The sequence below is a fragment of the Meriones unguiculatus genome, chromosome 20 (genome assembly GCF_030254825.1).
Source record: "Meriones unguiculatus strain TT.TT164.6M chromosome 20, Bangor_MerUng_6.1, whole genome shotgun sequence".
NCBI lineage: Eukaryota > Metazoa > Chordata > Mammalia > Rodentia > Muridae > Meriones > Meriones unguiculatus.
Window position 1 is genome coordinate 20,912,076 of NC_083367.1, and position 19,655 is coordinate 20,931,730.

The 19,655-nt window shown below is 43.5% G+C and overlaps 1 protein-coding gene across 1 annotated transcript in view; it reads left to right on the forward strand.

The window, feature by feature from the left end:
- The first annotated feature begins 4,138 nt into the window (after window positions 1-4,138).
- Window positions 4,139-19,655, forward strand: part of Il20ra (interleukin 20 receptor subunit alpha) — a 41,160-nt gene continuing 25,643 nt past the window's right edge. The window contains exon 1 of the mRNA XM_021626169.2: window positions 4,139-4,490. Within this exon, the coding sequence (XP_021481844.2) occupies window positions 4,391-4,490 (100 nt within the window). The 5' untranslated portion in view covers window positions 4,139-4,390. The remainder of the gene's footprint in view (window positions 4,491-19,655) is intronic.

Here is a 19,655-nt window from a genome sequence, read left to right on the forward strand (position 1 = left end):
ATTGAATCTGAAATTTGTTCCACGTGCTCGGTACTGTAATCCTGATCTTAAAAAGTCCTATGGCTACAGAAATTACAGGACCTATGGGAGCAACCTACCATGTATATTTTGTTAAATATGCATATAGTTAAATTACCTACTAAATATGTATGATTATGTTCTTGGACTAATGGAGAGGTGAGCCCTGCTCAGAGAAACCTGTTCTATCAATGAATCAAAGAGAGACCCACTGCTCATCAAAGCCCTAAACAGGATATCTATATGACTCACTTCAGGTCTAGGGAACATTACAGAAAGGGGGATGGAAAAACTGTGTGAGCCAAAGGGTAGGAAGTAATGCTATAGTGCTATCTTCTAGATACTGTATGATGACTATAGTCACAGCAGCTGTGAAGACTCATACAAGATCTAGACACCACACACACAAACACACACACACACACCTGACTTGAAAGTAGAAGAGGTACTAGTTAGGAAAAAGAAAGACTAATGGGAAAGGGGAATAGAAGCTGGCAACAGAGGGAGAATATGATCACACTTCAGTATAGACAAGTATGATATTGTCAAAAATAAAAACTTTAAAAACTCTCCGTGCCAGCCATCATCAGAAAAATGCAGGTGAAACCCACAGTGTATTCCCTGCCCTCTAGAACATCCACAGTTATGAAGTAAGCAAATGTGGAAGTACTGAGAGCCAGTAAGAATGAAACTGAGCCCGGCACGGTGGAGCACACTGTAATCCCAGCACTCAGGGAGGCAGAGGCAGGCAGAGCTCTGTGAGTTCAAAGCCAGCCTGGCCTACAAAGCAAATCAAGGACCGCCAAACAAGCAAACAAAAGAATGAAAATTGGCACAATCTCTTTGGAAACCTAGCTGGGCACAAATTATTTTAAGTTAAAATTGCATCTGACTTATGGCCTTGAAATTGTATCCCTAATTATACAGATGTTGGAAGTATACATAAATGTACAAGTGGAATATGCAAGAATGCTCAGAAGAGAACAACGGCCAAAAGAGCCAAACTAGAAACAATATGAGCAAAAACAGAATGAATATGTAACTTGAGGGATAGTCATAAAATGGATAGTTCTACAGCTATAAGCAGCAACATGGATGACTTTTAAAATTTATTTTTAAAGACACTTATTTTTATTTTATGCATGTGAATGCATGCCTGCCTACATGCATTACATCCCGTGCATGCCTGGTGCTCATGAATCCAGAAGAGGGAGCCAGATCACTGAGAACTGGAGATAGCAGCAGCTGTGAGCTGCCCCGCTGGCGCTGATAACCAAACCTGAGTCCTCTGAAAGAGCAGCAAGTGCCCTTAACCAGCGAGCCATCTCTCCAGCCCCAACATGGATAACATTTTGTCTTGGTTAGGGCTTTATTGCTGTAAAGAAACACCTCTCTACACTTATAAAGGAAATTTATAATTAGGGCTGGCTTACGGTTCAGAGGTTTAGTCCATTATTGTCATGGCAGAAAGCATGGTGGGATTCAGGCAGACACGGTGCTGGAGAGGAAGCTGAGGATTCTATATCCAGATCAGCAGGCAGCAGGAAGAAAACAGTGAGCCACCGGCCTGGCTTGAGCATCAGAAACCTCATAGCCCACCCCCAATGACATACTTCCTCCAAGAGGGCCACACCTATTCCAACAAGGCCACACCTCCTCATAGTACCACTTCCTGTGGGCCTACGGGGCCATTTTTATTCAGAAAACTACACATTAGTAAGTGTGATGTTCAGTGAAGGGCGCCAGATGGGAGAGAAACCGAGTTATTCTAAGATGAAGGCTGCTAGCTGGCTATCTGGCGAAGGAACGCCGTTTTGGTTCCTGGCCTTGCCCAGGGTGTACCAGCGCGTTCCCTTTGTGATAATCTGGAGAGCTACAGCATCTGCTTTGCTCAGGCGTCTCTTTGGGTATTATGCTTCAAGTTACAACTATCTTCCAAGGCTGGGATTGAACCCAGGCTTTGTAAATGCTGATCAAGTGCTCCGCCGCTGAGTATATCCAAGAATTACTTTTCTTTTTGAAAAGTATAGCCAATTTCTCAAAAACGATTAAGTAAAATGATTTCGTGGAAGAGTTGATGGGATCGGAGTCTGATTTTATATGTTAGATAAAATTTGTATTTAAGCAGATGGTGTAATGCAAACAGCTCCTAGGACTTTATAAATTTACTCAGAATGACAGGATAACTAAAAAGACCTTAAGACCAGGATAACTAAAAAGACCTTAAGACCTTAAGAGCCACGCACACCCTGGATGCTTATTGCCCCTTCCCCAGACTTTTTCCGCATTTGTATCCCACCCTCAGCCAAAGAACTTGATATCACCAATTTTCTTCTGTAACTGCCACCAACTCAAATTTACTTTCAAAGCAGTCTTATTTATACAGACATGCTCTGACTATACTTGATTTTCAGGAATGAGCATTTTTTTTTCCCATTCACTATGCAGTTTATAACCTAGAAACATAAATTAACAAGTATGCATTTCAGCTGACCTGTTAATCTATACAGTTCAAACCTCAGAGTTTTTCACCTTGTTTCTTAAATGTTAGAGCCATAGAAGGAAAATATTATAGACACAAACTTTGAAACCACTCTGGTTCCACTTCTATTGCTCTTAAGAGCAGCCTGTCCAAACCTGTCTCCTTTCTTTGAAACTCTGGTAATATGACTAATTCACGGGATTGTTGGCATTAAAGGAGTCGGCACATGTCAGATTCCTCCTGCACTATTTTGCTCAAATGAAGAATTCACTAGCTTCATAGTATCAAGATTATATATCATACCTGGTGCTCTAGTTTTATTTCAGTTTCTGAGGTTAAAACACCCTGCCAAAAAGCACCTTGGGAGCACTAAGGTTCATCACTGTGGGGAAATCAAGTGAACCTTGGATTAGGCGCCCACAAGTACTCCTAGCAGAGATGGCAGGATCTGGCTGTCTCCCAACCTATAGCCTAAGAAAGCAGGATGCTGATTATCTCCCAACAGAGGGGCAGGAAAGTGTCTGCTTGAGCTAGCCCCTTTAAGACTATGGGTGAGTCATATTTAAACTGAAGTTCATGCATGTCCTAACACTGATATAAACATAATACATTGCTAGCATGAAGCGCTTCTTACAATGTGCAGGAATTGCATGTGAATTAGTAAGAGACCAGTTTGTGGGAAAAGGTGAGAAACACAATGTTTATCTTAACAGGAAGATGTCGGAGAGCTGAAAGCTAAGTAAGAAAGCTAAGATTGAAACTGAGTGGCTACTGATCGCAATTTCCACTTTTAGGGCTGTCGAAAGGACTACATAGTAGGTAAAGGAATTTCACCAAGTGGAGATTCGGACCCATGAGAATTGGGTCCGGCCATTAAGGCAGAATCTTGGATGCTAGGACTAAAGACTGCTGGAACTAAGTTGCTTCTGCCCTGGTAAAGACCTGAAGAGAATTACTAAGAGAACTGCTAGTAAACAAACAAATCCTGCCCTTTCTCCTCTAGTGCCCCCTTCCGGTGGGAACCAGAGGCGCAACTGGCACGCGGGACCGGCTTTAACCCTCATGAGACAGCCCAAGCTGAACTCTTTGAGAGGGAAGAAAACAGAAACTTAACACCCTCCGAAAACTGCTGCATCTCTAACTACCTCCACCACAAAACAAAGAGGTGTATGAGCCTGTTAGTTTTTGTTTTGTGTCTGTGTGTGTTATTGAGATTCCTTTCTTCCTAATGGCAGTTGATCGAGTTTTAGCATCATTTTCCTTTATTTATGCATTTGCAACAGGAGTCTCTGGAGGAAACAGAGAACATGCCAGAAGTAAATAATTAATTTGATTGTTTTCGCGTCGTGCTTAATATTTACAGCTACCTGGAAAGGACCACCCGTGAGATCTGTTCGCAGATTTTTCTCACACTGATCCCATTGCTTTCTCTCTCGGTTGGCGGGACCGCCTCTGGGGGTTGGGAGACTTCAGGCCATGGGCCGGGTCTTGAGGTTGCCCCTGCTTTTCTGTAAATAGCAAAGACACCCGGCTTCAGGTGGTGGGGGTGGCGGGGCAGAACCCTGAAGGAGGGAAGGCATCAAGTCCAACAGTAGGCTGAGAAAGATGTGTTTATTTCACTCTTCCAGCGTCCGCCTCCGGGGTGAAATCTGACGTTTCGAGGGATGGATAAGGCTGTGCTGTGCAGGGCTGAGCCTTTATCCGCGCCGACCTCTGTCACCCGTTGAAGTCCGTGGGCTGGAACCCAGAGAGCGTCCCTGGCGCGGGGCCACCCTACGGGAGAAGCCTGCTGCGCGCGGCGGACTCTGGGCTCCATCGCCCGGGGTCCCGCGCTTGGAGAGGAGCCCTGGGGGGACCGCGTTCCCCAGATGTGACCCGAGCTGACTGCCCATGCGCGCCCCCGGGACCCCGGCGCCCGGCCGCCCGGCCCTGCCGCCCCCGCTGCTGCTGCTGCTGCTGCTGCTGCTGCTGGCGGCCTGGGGACAAGCAGGTAGGAGGGTCGCGCCTCCTGGGCGGCTTGGCAGGAGGACCCGCCAGGCTCCTGCTTGCTGGATCCCAGCTGGGGCGGGTACAGGGGTGGTAGTAGCCCTCCTCAGGGGTCCCAAACTTGTATCTTGAGGCCGGTGACTAACATCGAGGGGCGGTTGGCACTAACACCGTGGCCGGTCCAAGACTGCTAGAGTTGTTTCTGGGACATTAGGGCAGCGCAGGAAAAAAGGCAAAGACTGGCTCTAAAGGGTTAAGTCACATCCCATTCTCCTGGCAGTCTTCATACACACACACACACACACACACACACACACACACACACACACACACGGCTCTGTTATTTTTAAGAAATAACAAAACCGAGTTAAGATATAAAGCACTGGAGGGGTTCTCTCTGTTGTTTAAAAGTTTAAGCTGTAACCATTGGAGTTCAGAAAGACAGACTACTTCATTTAAGAAAAGAAAAAGAAAGAAAGAAAGAGAAAGAGAGAGAGAGAGAGAGAGAGAGAGAGAGAAAGAGAAATTTTTTCTTTTTTCTGCATTTCTGCCTTATAAAAAGATTCTCCTTAAAAAGCAAGGTATCTCACACACTCCCCCTTAAGTTTTTGATTAAACACAACAGCCAGAGGCTTCCCAAAATATCGATTGTAATTATATAAAATTGATGCGGGCCCCTGTACCATTTAGCCTGAAACTGAACAGTGAGTTGGGGAAGAAAGTTGTCCCTAAGCCTACAATCAGAGAAAACATGACCCTCAGAATACTTTCGGAGGCAAGAGGCATGCACACCGGCCTTGGAGCGACTGCCGAGTGAAATATTCTATACAAAAAAAGTTTATTTTCTAATTTCTAAATTTATTTAAATGTGTGATTGTATTTTGGTAATCCAAGATAAGCCCAATGTGAAAATACTTATTCAAACATCACTGATATGAATTTGGTTTTTTTTGTTTGTTTGTTTGTTTTAAAAGCATAATTAAGTTTATTTAAAAAGGTTTTGGCAGAGATTTAAGTACAGAAATCAAGGGATCACGCACACGCACTTGCATACACACGCACATGTGTTTATGAATGTTTAAGGGAAGATCTCCACGTAGGGTGCCTGCAACAGAACCTGCACACTGAATTTGTTTGGTTTTATTCAGAGAAATAAAACTTGCTCCCCAAGTGGACAAAGAGAATGATATTAGAAGGCAGCAATATTCCTAACTTAAAAGCAAACTTTTCAAGGAGACACGCACACAACGATGTGCTTTTGATCCGTGAGACCAAGTGCTTAGCATGGGACTGTCCTCCACAGACCCCTCAGGGCCACTAGGAAAACCAGGAAGGACATGGGTTCGTTGCCTAGATACCATTCCTACACTTCATCACTTTATCAGCAGACAACCTTCACGTCTGCAGAAAGGTGGACTCTTAGGAATTGCCACTCATGGGTGGATGCACTTTAACTTTTTTGAACTTTTTTTTTTTTTGCACAAAAACTTAGAGTTACACAAGACAGTGTTGACCCGAAGAGAAATAAACATCGCATGTAGCATCAACATTTTATGCAAATCTTGATGTCCCATTTAAGGAGTTCTGGGTGTCTCCACTCTTTCCTGAGGCTGGTGTTATTGACTCTCCCCGCTCTCTGGGCAGAGGTTTTAGCAGGCACTTTATCCCTACCAAACGGGGTCCTGCAGATCGTTCAGTATCTTAATTGCTGTGTATCATTTCTGTATCTCCATGAGGATGAGGAGTCATGATCAATAAGGATTATATAAACAGATATTTTAAGCCCATTAGAGAGTTAATAACAATGAATTCCCAGGACAAGATGCCTCTGTCCACTGCCCTTCAAAGGCAGCCATTGTTTTTGGAATTGCCATGTTCTGTGTGACCTCGTCCTCCCCTCCTCTCTCTCCGGCCTCACTTTAATTGCTCCCTTCTGGTTTTTTTCTAGTTCCCAGACAAGCCAAATGTCCAGGATCCATATTTGCAGGTCCACCCCTGTCCCCGTCCCTCGTCTATGTGTCTTGGCTAATGCCTGCTCAGAGTCACCATTTCAACTCAATGTGTCTCTCAAAGGGAGGTCTTGCCTTAATCTCCAAAGTGGAAATCCAGACTTCATAGGATTTACTGGGCAACCTGTCCAACTGCTATTTCTTTGAATTACCCCTGTAACATCAGTCCAGAGTAATTAATTCCCTGTCCCCTGTTTGAGCAACTCTCGCTGCAGGAAACTCACTACCCAGACAGGCGAGATGCCCAGCCAACTACTAAAGAGCCGTTCAATAAATGACACAACACTTGCTCCTTATTATTTCCATCCATTCTTTGTATTTGTTTTGAACTGAAAAAGTCCCACGGGGTAAGAAAAATGTGCTCGGACCCAGGATGCAGCTATCACATTTCAGCCTCTTACATGATGCTGTGCCATATCCCCTCCCTGTGTTATTTTCATCATGTCTTCCAGTGTGTCTAGGACTTCTTGTGCTGACTCTCCACAAAGCTGGATGGAATGATGACCTTTCTTAAACACGAAACCTAGATGGGTTGTCCTTACATTAGCCATCATTGCTAAGGCCTACAAGGTCCCTCTCCTCATCTCCTTTGTCTTCTGTAAGACAAACTGGCCAGATTCAGAATTTCATACTAGTACAATTTCTCTTGTCTAGCAGAGGTGACTTCCTACTTGCCTCTTGAGGTAGAGAAAGAAAGTATGGTTTAGTGTTTTTTTTTCTAGAATTCCAGATGTCTGTGATGGTGGGAATTAGTACAACCCAGGCCCCCTTCGGGGTGAAGAAAAGTTTAATTGATTTTAAATATTATCTATATAGAATTTCTCCTGCTTTTTTGAGGTCACTGATCACCTTTCAACTTGAGCCACCAAGATGGTGACGCTCATCACCCTACCCACTACCTAATACAATGCCAATTGTGCTTGCAGCACACAATATGGAAATAAATACTCCATCTCGCTCAGACTTGCCCTAGTCACACTCCGTTTCCTCGTGAGTATCTCCCTCTAGCTTCCTCTTGGATGGAGGAGAGTCAGAGCTTCCTTGCATACAGCTAAAGAATAAAAATGTTTTGCTGACGATGGATATTTTTGGCACTTTCGTTTACACGTTTTCAGCAGTTAAATTTCCCCCTTCCCTGCTTTGCAATTGTTCTCCTTCCACTAGCCTCATGATTCTTAAATAAACAACGTATTCTTTCTGAGAACATGGATAAGTGCGTTAATTTTTTAGACTGTCATAACAAAGTACCACCAGGTGCGTGGCTTAAAAAGAGAAAGCTTGTTGCTCATGTGTGGAAACCGGAAGTCTAGCGCTGGCAGGATACACTCTTCCTAAGAACCAAGGTGAGGGATGGGGCTCTGTTACAAGGCTCTCTTCCTGCTTTCAAGTATTCCTAGAATACTTGGTTGAGGTGGCAGAGTGGCAGGTTTTCAGTTACTTCTCTTGGGAAGAACAAATCAACTCACAAAACCTACCATACACTCCGAGATTGTGGGCAAGCAGTGTGGACTCGGCTTCTCTAGTGAGGGAGAGGCCGCCTTTCAGCTGCGCACGCCGTAGCCCTTCCTCTTTAACAACTTGAGAGGTTTGCGTCCCTTGCGGAAAGGACGTTGTGCAGAAGCGTCAGACCAGCAATGCTTCACTGAGAAGACGGACAGTAGGAAAAAAGTCTTCTGTTTTGCTTTCCCAAACAGAAGCACGGAGAGCCGCAGCAGGCTCTCAACGAAAAGCGATGGTGTTCACCTTTCCACATCCGAGATGGCCTCTGCTCAGACGTCTGCCCCCATCTCTCCTCGTACAATCCTCCAAAACTCTGTGAGGCAAAACTGTCCAACCCAGCGCTCCATTTTGTATTAAATACTCAGTTTTGTATTAATATATATGTGTGTGTGTGTGTGTGTGTGTGTGTGTTGCAAGGTGTCTACTAACTCACTTCCTAAATGCTCAATGTACTATTTTTCAAAAATAGTTCATAGACTTTAAGTACAAAATAGAATTTCATGTACAGAGAGAAATTTGAGGTGGTCAGACTACACAAAATGAGATTAGTGTAATGTCCCATGCGTCCATTTTGTGTTCTCAAAAATGTAAATATATCCTCACTCGATGTGATTTTTAAATAATCATTCCTTGGGGAGCTTTTCATTCATTCATTCATCCATTCGTCCATTCGTTCAAGTCATTCATTTACACACATAGGAACTGTTGTAAGCTTCTAACTGAACAAGCAAAAGATTTTTTTTAATGCAGTCTCCAGAGAAAGATAGAAAAATTAGGTTGCAAATACCAAAACTGAAGGGGAAAGTTTCATAGAAACTTAGAACAAGATATCTGATCTAGTCAGTAGGCAAGGTCTTAATATAATGTATGGATGTGGCAGTTTGAATCTGCAATGTCCCACAAAGGCTCATGTCCTAAATGTCCCTCCCCAGCGTGTAGGCCTGTCCTAAAGGCTGTAGCTTAGGGGGTGGGCTCACTAACTGAAGTAGATCACGAGGGGTGGGCCTTGAAGGTCTTGACTGTCCCTGGTTCTGGCCTGCTTTTTCTGCTTCCTTGTCCAGGCCATGTGGACAGCTGCTCCTGCCTCCAACCTTCCTCATTACCCTAAACAGAAACATCTGCAAAATCTTGACCTGAAATAATACCTTCCTCTCCTAAATTCTTCTGCCACCACGGTGCAAAGGTAACTAAGACAGTGCACCATATCACACTCTCACATTCTCCCTACTTCAGAAGGAACTATGCAACAGTGGACAAACAAGCATTAAATGCTTTTAGGAAAATGCATATGAATTCGGCAAATAGAGCAGTTTCCTGCTTTGTTTTTATATATTATATCAAATATTTATGTAATATACTATATATTATATAATACATATTTATAAACATGAACACTTATAAACACAAATATAATAGTGTTTAAATATAGTATCTATATATTTCATCAAACATTTGTAATTCAATATACATCTAATCTTTTTTAATTTAAATATTTGCACAAAACCAAAAGGGAAATAAATACCATACTAAGTGATTTTTATCTCCAAACTACCAGGTACTAATGTTCTTGTTCACATACATTTCTTACAAAACACACCTGAACAAAGAAACAGCAACATAGTATAAAGGATGCTCTTTCTGAAAGTGGTGGTTACCAAGTGGGCAGGAGTTAGGAGCTCTGTGGTCATCAGCAGACTCCACAAGTCACTGTGGTCTGCAGCATTGAAACATTGAATCAAACCACAAACCGTTAGGAAAAGGCACGTGGGTTAAGCTGTGGCTTTTAATAGAGGTGCCATTTCCCACTTCCTGAGTCAACAAAGTTCTTGAAATGCCCTGCTAATTTTAATGAATAAGTGTGAAGTGGGTGGCTCATTGATCCAATTTCTACCCCGTTTCTGGAAAAGTTCTGACTTTTGCTGTGGATTAGCTGATGCTAACATCTCTGAAAACAGGTCACCCATGCCCCCTGAGTGTAATAGTTGAAAATGGAATCTTTGTGGTTATAACTTAAAGACCTCATGACCCAGTCATTGTGAATTTAGGCCAGGCTGCTGTACTTACAGAAAGACAAGAGGATTCTGAAAGGCCCCATGAAAGCAGAGATGTGCAAAGGTTAAAGGCCCCATGAAAGCAGAGACCATAAGCCCAGAAACCCCATGAGCTCCAGAAATTGGAAAAGATGAGAGAGCAGGCTTTCCAAGAGCCTTCAAAGAGAACACGTCCAGAAAACTCCTTGATTTGAGATATCTGGCCTCCAGAATTGTGAAAGACTGCCTCACTACATTTCAGAGCCACCCCCTTTGTGGTACATTACCATGGCAACCTTAGGAAACTGCCACTGGCCTTGGATCCTTCTCTGTGAACAATCATCTCACTGGCTGCTTCTCTCCTGACAGTCTCTCTTTTTTAATATTGCAAAATAATATAAGCATCTTAATAAGCCAGCCTTCTTCAAGGAGCATGCAGCAAATAGAGCCCCATTCATTTTATTGCATGTAGCCATGCAGCTTTCTCAGAGCATAACTCAACTCCAAAAACGGTCTGCCCTTTATCCTGCAACTCTCAGAAACACAAGCTTGCCACTACAGAGGAAAGTCTGTCTACAGCAGCAGTTCTCATCTATAGGTTGTGACTTCCTTGGGGTCACCTAAGACCATCAGAACACACAGATGTTTACATTATGATTCATAACCATAGCAAAATTACAGTTATGAAGTAGCAACAAAATTTTATGGTTGGAGTCACCACAACATGAGGAAGTGTGTTAAAGGGCCACAGTATTAGGAAGACTGAGAACCACTGGTCTGCAGTAGAGCCATCCCCGTCTCTAACAGTGCGTGGAATGATGACTACACACTCTGATTCCATGGCCTTCAGGTAGGCAGGCCGAAACCTGCTGGCCTCATTTCCTCAACGCCTACACCAACAGTGAACAGGGGTAGATTCTGTTGACGGCTTTCCCGAGACTTAAAATGGAACAAGGCTTGGGCTGTGCTGCCTTTCAGCTGTCAAAGGTCTTCTCCGCACCTGTGGAGATGGTTGTGCGGTCATGTTTGATTTTTAGTCCTTTTATATCTTCACGATATTTATTTACTTGTATATGTTGAACTGTCCTTGAATCACCAGGTTTTCAATTTAAGGTTAAATGTGTGTGCATGCACGCACGCGTATGAGTCTGTGTGTGTGCATGTATTTGTATGTGCATATGAATGTGTGTGCATATGTGAATATATGCATGTGGCAGGTATGTATGTGTGTGTGTGTGTGTTTTAAATCCGCGCAGAACATTCCTTATTATAATTCATTGATACAAATGAGGGTGGGAGGGAATCTGTTTTCATCCTTCTCTCCTTATACTGTCCCTTTGTCCATCGTTTCCATTTTTCAAATCACTTCACATTTTATTTCCTACTCTCAATATATTACTACTTTAAAGCTCCCTTGCTTTTTCTGTTAATTTTTTTCCCACATTTTTTCTTGTCAGTTTTCTGAAAATTTTAACAGTGGTGACATCAATGAAGAACTGTACTGCCTCTAGGAATGAAAAAAGAAAGGACAAGTTGTAAAAGAGAGTTGAAAAGTAAAATAGAAGATGAATGCTGACATTTAAAAGTCTATTAATTGAGCTCAGTGCTTCCAGTCACAGCTCATTCCAAAACTGCAGTGATCCCAGGCGCTTTGGCTTTGACCATGTTCTTTCTGTTGGATTTTTCTGTCTGGGGCATATAATCAAGGATTAGAGGCATCTGCCTACATTTTTTAAACTTTTATTAATTACACTTTATTCACTTTGTATCCCCCCACAAGCTCCTCCCTTCTCCCCTCCTGATCCCACCTTCCCTCCCCCTTCTTCACTGATGCCCCTCCCCCAGTCCACTAATAGAGGAGGTCCTCCTCCCCTTCTTCTGATTCTAGTCTATCAGATCTCATCAGGAGATGACATCTTCTGTGGCCTGGTAAGGCTGCTCCCCCCTCAGGGGGAGGTGATCAAAGAGCAGGCCAATCAGATTATGTCAGAGGCAGTCCCTGTTCCCATTACTATGGAACCCACTTGGACACTAAATTGCCAAGGACTACATCTGTGCAGGGGTTCTTGGTTATCTCCATGCATGGTACTTGGTTGGAGTATGCGTCTCTAGGAAGACCCCTGTGTTCAAATTTTCTGATTCTGTTGCTCTCGTTGTGGAGTTCCTGTCCTCTCAAGATCTTACTATTTCCCACTTCTTACATAAGATTCTATGCACATCTGCCCAACAGTTGGACATAAGTCTCAGCATCTACTTTGATAGTCTGCAGGGCAGAGCCTTTCAGACACCCTCTGTGGCAGGTTCCTAGCTTGTTTCCTGTTTTCTTCTTCTTCTGATGTCCATCCTCTTTGCCTTTCAGGATGGGGATTGAGCATTTTAGTCAGGGTCCTCCTTCTTAGGCTCTAAAAGCAACAATCAATAAATGGGACCTCATGAAACTGAAAAGCTTCTGTAAAGCAAAGAATACCATCATCAAAACAAAACAACTGCCTACATTGGGAAAGAATCTTCACCAACCCTTTATCTGACAGAGGACTCATATCCAGTATATATAAAGAACTAAAGAAGCTGAAAAGCAGCAAACCAAGTAATCCAATTAAAAAATGGGGAACAGAGCTAAACAGAGAATTCTCTGCAGAGGAATATTGAATGGCAGAGAAACACTTAAAGAAATGCTCAACCTTATTAGCCATTAGGGAAATGCAAATCAAAACGACCCTGAGATCTCACCTTACACCCATCAGAATGGCCAAAATGAAAAGCTCAAGTGACAACACATACTGGAGAGGTTGTGGAGAAAGGGGAACCCTCCTCCACTGCTGGTGGGAATGTAAACTTGTACAACCACTCTGGAAATCAATCTGGCGCTTTTTCAGACAACTAGGAATAGTGCTTCCTCAAGATCCAGCCATACCACTCCTAGGCATATATCCAAAAGAGGCTCAAGTACACAATAAGGACATTTGCTCGACCATGTTTGTAGCAGCTTTATTTGTAATAGCCAGAAGCTGGAAACAGCCCAGATGCCCCTCAACTGAAGAATGGATGCAGAAATTGTGGTACATCTACACAATGAATTTTTCAGCAATGAAAAACAAGGAAATCATGAAATTTGCAGGTAAATGGTGGGACCTGGAAAGAATCATCCTGAGTGAGCTGTCCCAGAAGCAGAAAGACACATATAATATATACTCACTCATATAGACATATAATATAGGATAAATCTACTAAAATCTGTACATCTGCCTACATTTAAATCTATTGCTCCACAAGTACTATGAAAAATCATTACTTTTTAACTGGAAAACTTAGATGTTTGTTCTTTTTAATAATGAATTACAGTTTATTCACTCTGTATCCCAGCTGTAGCCCCCTCCTTCATCGCCTCCCAATCCCACCCTCTCCCCTCTTCCCCACCTGTGCCCCTCCCCCAGCCCACTGATAGGGAAGGTCCTCCTCCCCTTTGCTCTGATCCTAGCCTATCAAGTCTCATCAGGACTGGCTGCATTGTCCTCCTCTGTGGTCTGGTCAGGCTGCTCCCCCTTCAGGCAAAGGTGATCAAAGAGCCAGCCATAGAGTTCATGTCAGAGACATTCCCTGTTCCCCTTACTAGGTCCCAGAAAAGACCCCTACTAAAATCTGTACACCTAAAGAAGCTAGTCAAGAAGGAGGACCTTGGGTAAGATGCTCAATCCTCATTCAGAAAGGCAAATGGGGTAGACATCGGAAGAGGGAGAAAACAGGGAACAGGATAGGAGCCTACTACAGAGGGCTTCTGAAAGACTCTACCCTGCAGGGTGTCAAAGCAGATGCTGAGACTCACAGCCAAACTTTGGGCGGAGTACAGGTGTTTGTTCTTTAAAAGCTCCCTTTCTAAAGAAGATGGGAAGGGCAAACAGGGTGAGAAGGGGAAGCTGATCCAAGAGATGCCTTGACAGTGGGCGTGGGTCAGTAGAGACAACAGAGCTGGGGTGTTCAATGGACCACGGCCCTTCCACTGAGGCGTGAGTGCTGTGTGTGCACACGGAGCTTCCTGAATTTCTCCAGAGTCACAGGCAGAGCCCATTCAGTAACTAATCTGCATCTTTGGGAGGCAAACTGCAGTTTCAAAAGCATTCACCACCGCTTTTAAGAACCTTGAGCAATACAGCTGTGAAATGCTACACTGAGCAGAAACAAAGCATGAGCAGTACAAAATAAGGTTGGATTTTTGATTGTTGTTGTTGCATGTTTAGCAGCTACCTATGAAAATACCACTGCTGAAAGGAATGCCCCTAGCTCATCAGTACCATGGGGACACTCATAAACCTGGTAAACTGTTTTGAAGATATGCTGTCTTTGATGGGTAGGTGTCAATATATTCATTAAAAAAAAAGTCTATTTGAAATTCTACTTGCTTCGAACACAAACAGCAAAATGCATATAAACATGTTTAAACACATAGATTTAAATATTGAAGTACGACTAAAAAAATAACACTGAGTTTTCTTAGGGTTTAGGGTTTTTTTGTGTTTGTTTGTTTGTTTGTTTGTTTTGCACACCTCACGCCTCACTCACACATGTAAACGTGACATTCCTGGCAGTATGTGTTGTGTTCTGTCTTGTGGGGAAAAAGGTGAACAGTCACCCCAGATTTGGACTAACTGGAGAGACTGTACTAGGTGAGCCAGTGAGTGCCTGGAGTTTACCTACTGGGGAGTCGGAGACTGGAAAACAAGAGCATTGCTTGACAGTCCCGCCCCAGCACAGGTGACCGCCTGAAAGAAGCTGCACAGTGGAACCTCAGCTCACCTCCCACCTCTTACACACTCATCTTTCCCAACAGCTCCAAGACCCAGTGCACCAGGAAGGGAGGAGAGCAGAATTCCAGGGGGACATTCCCGTCACCCTCACCTCCCTTTCTCCTGAGGGATGCTTAGAGCCCGTTATCATATATGTCATTGTCACAGACATAGCTGCCACTGCACCCTTGTCTTTTTGTCATTAGGACTCCGGCATTCTGTGGGTCACCATAGCAATCACTGCTTATGACAGATGATGGTCATGTCAGACCCAGAGAAAACAGCCATTCCCCAGTCTAATACAGTGGTGGGTAATGTCCCAGACTCAGAATCTCTGCTCGGTGAGAGAGGAGCCCTATGTGTATTTCTGTTCCCATCATACCTCAGTGCCTACCATAATTTGAATTTTTAACCCATCCACTAATTAACCTGTTAGTGGCCACCCACTAACACCTGACTAAATGACTAATTATGCCTGTTTTTCCACCACAAAAGCTTCAAAGAAGTAGCGGTTTACCCTGTTGGCTTTCTTCTGTTCTTAGAAGCTACCATCTGTAACGTACAGATTAGAGAGATCACGTGATTTTTTTAATTCCACACTATTCTTTGGAGCATTTCCTGAAGGCAGTGGGTGAGTATCCTAGCACAGAGAGCCCTGCCAAGGACACTTGGGCTTATGCATCTGCCAAAGAACTGAACTACTCTGAGCAGCCTCCCTAGGCTTCCATTTACCAGCTGTAAAATGAGAATAGTTACTATGGAGGATAATGCCACACTAACAATTATTTTGTTCGGCTCTTTCTTCACCATGCTCTGTCAAGCGCTTTACATTAAGAATATTGTTTAATTATCGCAATAAGACTATCAGGAGGGTTGATTGTTCCACTGTTGCAAGTGAAGAAATGGAAACAAAAAGTAAAATGCCTTACTTAGATGCGCAGTTAACACGTGGTAAAATACGCAGGCCCAGGCTCCAGTGTGTGTCTAGAAACTCTCTGAACTGCTCATGACAACAATTATTATTGACAGCCAATGGGACATAGTAAGTGCAGTGCCCTCTATAATGGACAATTCAGAGAAACTGAGGCACACGCAAGTGAAACAGAGAGGACTCAGAGAAGTAACAGCAGGGATGAAAGAAGAAAATCAAGTTCAGAGGAACTGATGTTAGTACCAGACTGTGCAGCTAGGTAGTGTGTGCCTCTGTTCCTGGGTAAGAACTGAGTCATAAAGTACTGTCTAGAGGACTTAGCTTTTCAAGGGTACTTAGTAAGCAATTAGGTGGAAAAAGAAGAGCAAGTAGCAAATATATTTCAAGGTAAATGCTTTACAATTTCAGGCAGAAAACTGCCCTTGTTTCCAGAACGCTGTAGTCAGGCCAGTGTTTCAGATAACCCACTTGACAGCAGTTGAGCCTGTTTTGTTCTTTGGAGATTAAGATGGAGTTTTATGTCTTTTACTTCCCGAAATGGGCTAATGACCCTGTGGTGCTTTTTGTACTCAGCTTCTTTAACCTTGTTTCCTGCAGGAGCAAACTCACTCAGGGCTAAGAGGTTTGTTTCGTGTTGTGTTGTGTTTTCCCTTACAGGCCTATTAAGGTATTTCGTCATTGAGAAATGAGTTTACAATATGGACCAGCCACTTATCATGGGCTGTTCTTCCTTCGTTAAAGAATGGTAAGGAAACAGCTGCTGGGTATCTGCAGGTCGTTCTGCTCCCATGTGCCGTGCATGTAAGCGCACCTAGGGGATTTCAAGCTACAAATCACACTATAAAGTTTGGTGGCTCATGCTGTCTCACCACCATGAGGTGCTCAAGTGGATCCAGGGTCTGCACCAGTGCCATGATTCCGTCAGCCTGTCAGGGCCTTGCTCAGTTTGGCTCCCAGAAAACCGTGTATTTGTCACATGGTGTATCCAAAGACCTTAAGACACGCTGTCCCCTTCTGTCAGATAACTCGGAGACCTGTGATTCTTTATTGTTTCAGTTCAGAAGAGCAGAGTGCGCTTGGGCATCTGGGAGCTTGTTCTTCTAGGCAAGGATGGGCAGGATGCCATGCTGAGGTTTTTCTAGGTAGTCACGGGCTTGAGCAACTTGGTCTCACATATGTCCCCAGAAGCGGCTTCATTTGACCCCTCCTTGTCTCAGTCTGTTTCCTGCTGCTTGTTGAGCATGCTGTCCTCAAAAGGAAAATCAAAGTGCTGCAGCTTCAGAGGGAGGGAGTGTGAGGGATTCCGGAGTCTGCTCCCCTCGGGTCTTCGTGTATTCTCTTGGAGAGACGCTTTGTTTTTTCTTTAATGTGCAGCAGGCACTACTTTGTGCCTTCTCACTTTTTACAGCAAAGCAAAATAAAAATACCATTTATTCCAAGTAAAAAATAGTTATTCTCTCTCTCTTTCACATACCACACACACACACACACACACGCACACACACACACATATGAGTCCAGGTATTTCCCAGAGCCCAGAAAAGGGTGTCAGAGCTCCTAAAGCTTTCTTACAGACAGTTCTGAGCTGCCCCCATAGGTGGTAGGAACTGAATTCTGGTCCTTTGCGAGAAGCCCAAATGCTCTTACCTGCTGCACCACCTCTCCAGCCCCTAAACTGTGACATTATTAAGTAATGATTTTGGTCTTAGCTTTGACCAAAAGGAAAATGTCACATACTATTCTGCCTTAACTAGACAACAGCATCTCAGATAACTCTTAGAAACAATGTGACAGCCACATGTTTTAAACCCGACATAACAAACCCAGGCACAGTTGTGAAAGCCTGTGCCACCACCCAGTGTGGAGGGTGAAGCAGCAGGACTGCAAAGACAGGTTTGCCACCAGCTAAGGCAACTTAGAAAGACTGTTTTGATTTTTTTTGAATATTTAAAAGGATTGAAATTGTATCTCAGTGGTAGGGCATTTGCCTAAAGGTAAAGCGAGGGGTTCAACCCCAACTACAAAAATATCTGTGAGCTACCAACTTTTACTAATGAAATTGTCTTAGACTCACAAATTTAAAGTCTCAGTTTTCCATTCTCTTTTCAGAAGGACCCAAGTGCAGGCCCAAGACTCCTTATTTCAGAGTTGGTTTGTAGATTAAGATGATCAGTGTCCTGACCTGCTCAGGATGCAATGAAAGACACCACAGACAGGGGGCTTCTAAACAGCAGAAATTAATTTCTCATCGCTCTTGAGAATTATTTAACTCTGGGGCTAGGAATTCCAAGATCAAGGGACTAGCAGATCGGATGACAGCTCACTTCCAAAAACACAGTACATTTTCTTAGCATCTTACCATAGTAAAGGGTAAAGGTGGATCTCTTTGGGGTCTTTAAAAAGAAAAGGGGGCATCAATAAAATCCATGCGACGTGGCCTGTATAACCTAACCACTTCCCCAAAGCTCCACTTTCAAATATAGCTTTGAGCTATTCAGGTTTAGCATATGAATGGGAGCACATTTGGCACCAAAGTCTAAGAGCAGGAAAATAAGCCCTGAGAGGGACAGAAATAGAAATGAGTTGGTTCACAACCAGTTTTATTTTAAAGTTCATCTTTAAGTAGACAGAAGCTTCCCTGCCAATCCCTTACAGCTTTGTTGAGACGGAGATCTATTTAATTTATAAAACTCAAAGAGATCTAATCCCTACAGCATTCAAGAAAATCAAGAAAGCCAGAGTTCCAGACATCCCATGGGTCTTAAGAGTTCCACGTTCCTTCTGAAGACCAGCTTCCACCCAGATGTCTGTAGATGTTCAGTGACACAGAGACCACATGTGAGGTATAGAATTCCACACGATGGCAATATTGCTGAAAAGCAGCACAAGCCGATACTCGGTAAATGATACGCAGGCAGAGTAATGGAAGTGTTTTCATTCCGAACGACAAAGAGCACCAATATCTAAGGACATGAAAGAGCAGACTAATTTCTGGCATGGAAGGTGATTCGATGTGGCTGGCGAAAGTGGTGCATTTGGAAAAATGGCAGAGAGAGACGAGGACTGGCCATGAAGGGTCTATGTACCAGCCTCAGTTGCCACGGTCCAGGGTCCTCTAGACCTACAACTCTGTGTCCTGATTCAGCAGGCTTAGAAGTAAGGATGTGGAATCTGTGTTGTCAGGCCAAAAATCTATGGGGAAAGTGCTCTTGTTTTTCCTCTTAAATTGGCGAGTGGCTCCTATTAAGAATGTGGGTATGAATTATTTTACTTTAATATTGACTAGATTTTCTTAGCAGTAGGAGGTTAGAAAAATAACTCACTCCACCTGGAACATTTATTCTGGGGACTCTTTCTAGTTTCCAGATTTGAAATTTTCCCTAAACTTTTATAATTTTTTAATCATAGAATAATTCCTAATTATCACATTACTTTTCATTTTTGGGGATGTATGTGGGTAGGCATGTTCATGGGGGCGTGCACACGTGTGTATGAATGCACATGGAGACTCAGTGCTGTTCCTCAGGAGCTGTTCACCTTGTGTATGAAGATAGGATCCCTCACTGGGACATGGGCTCACTGATTAACTCAGGCTGACTAGCCAGCAAACCCAGATATAAAGAACCTCACACTTGGCTTTTACATAGCTCCTGGGATCGAACTTGGATCTTCATGCTTCCATAGCAAGCACTTTGCTGAGTGAGCACTTTGCTCCCTACCTCATGTTTTTCTTCTTCCATTTTTTTCTTTTTTAAAAAGTGTTATTCCTGGTGTTGTTGTTGTTGTTGTGTTGTTATACCATTGAAACAAGAAAAGGGCAAACGGTTCCTTGATACAGCTTCACCTTTTCATCCCACAGTGTTCTCCCAGGGAAACGGGCCCAGCTCTGCTTGAGGTATTGGTCCATCGCCACCCCCA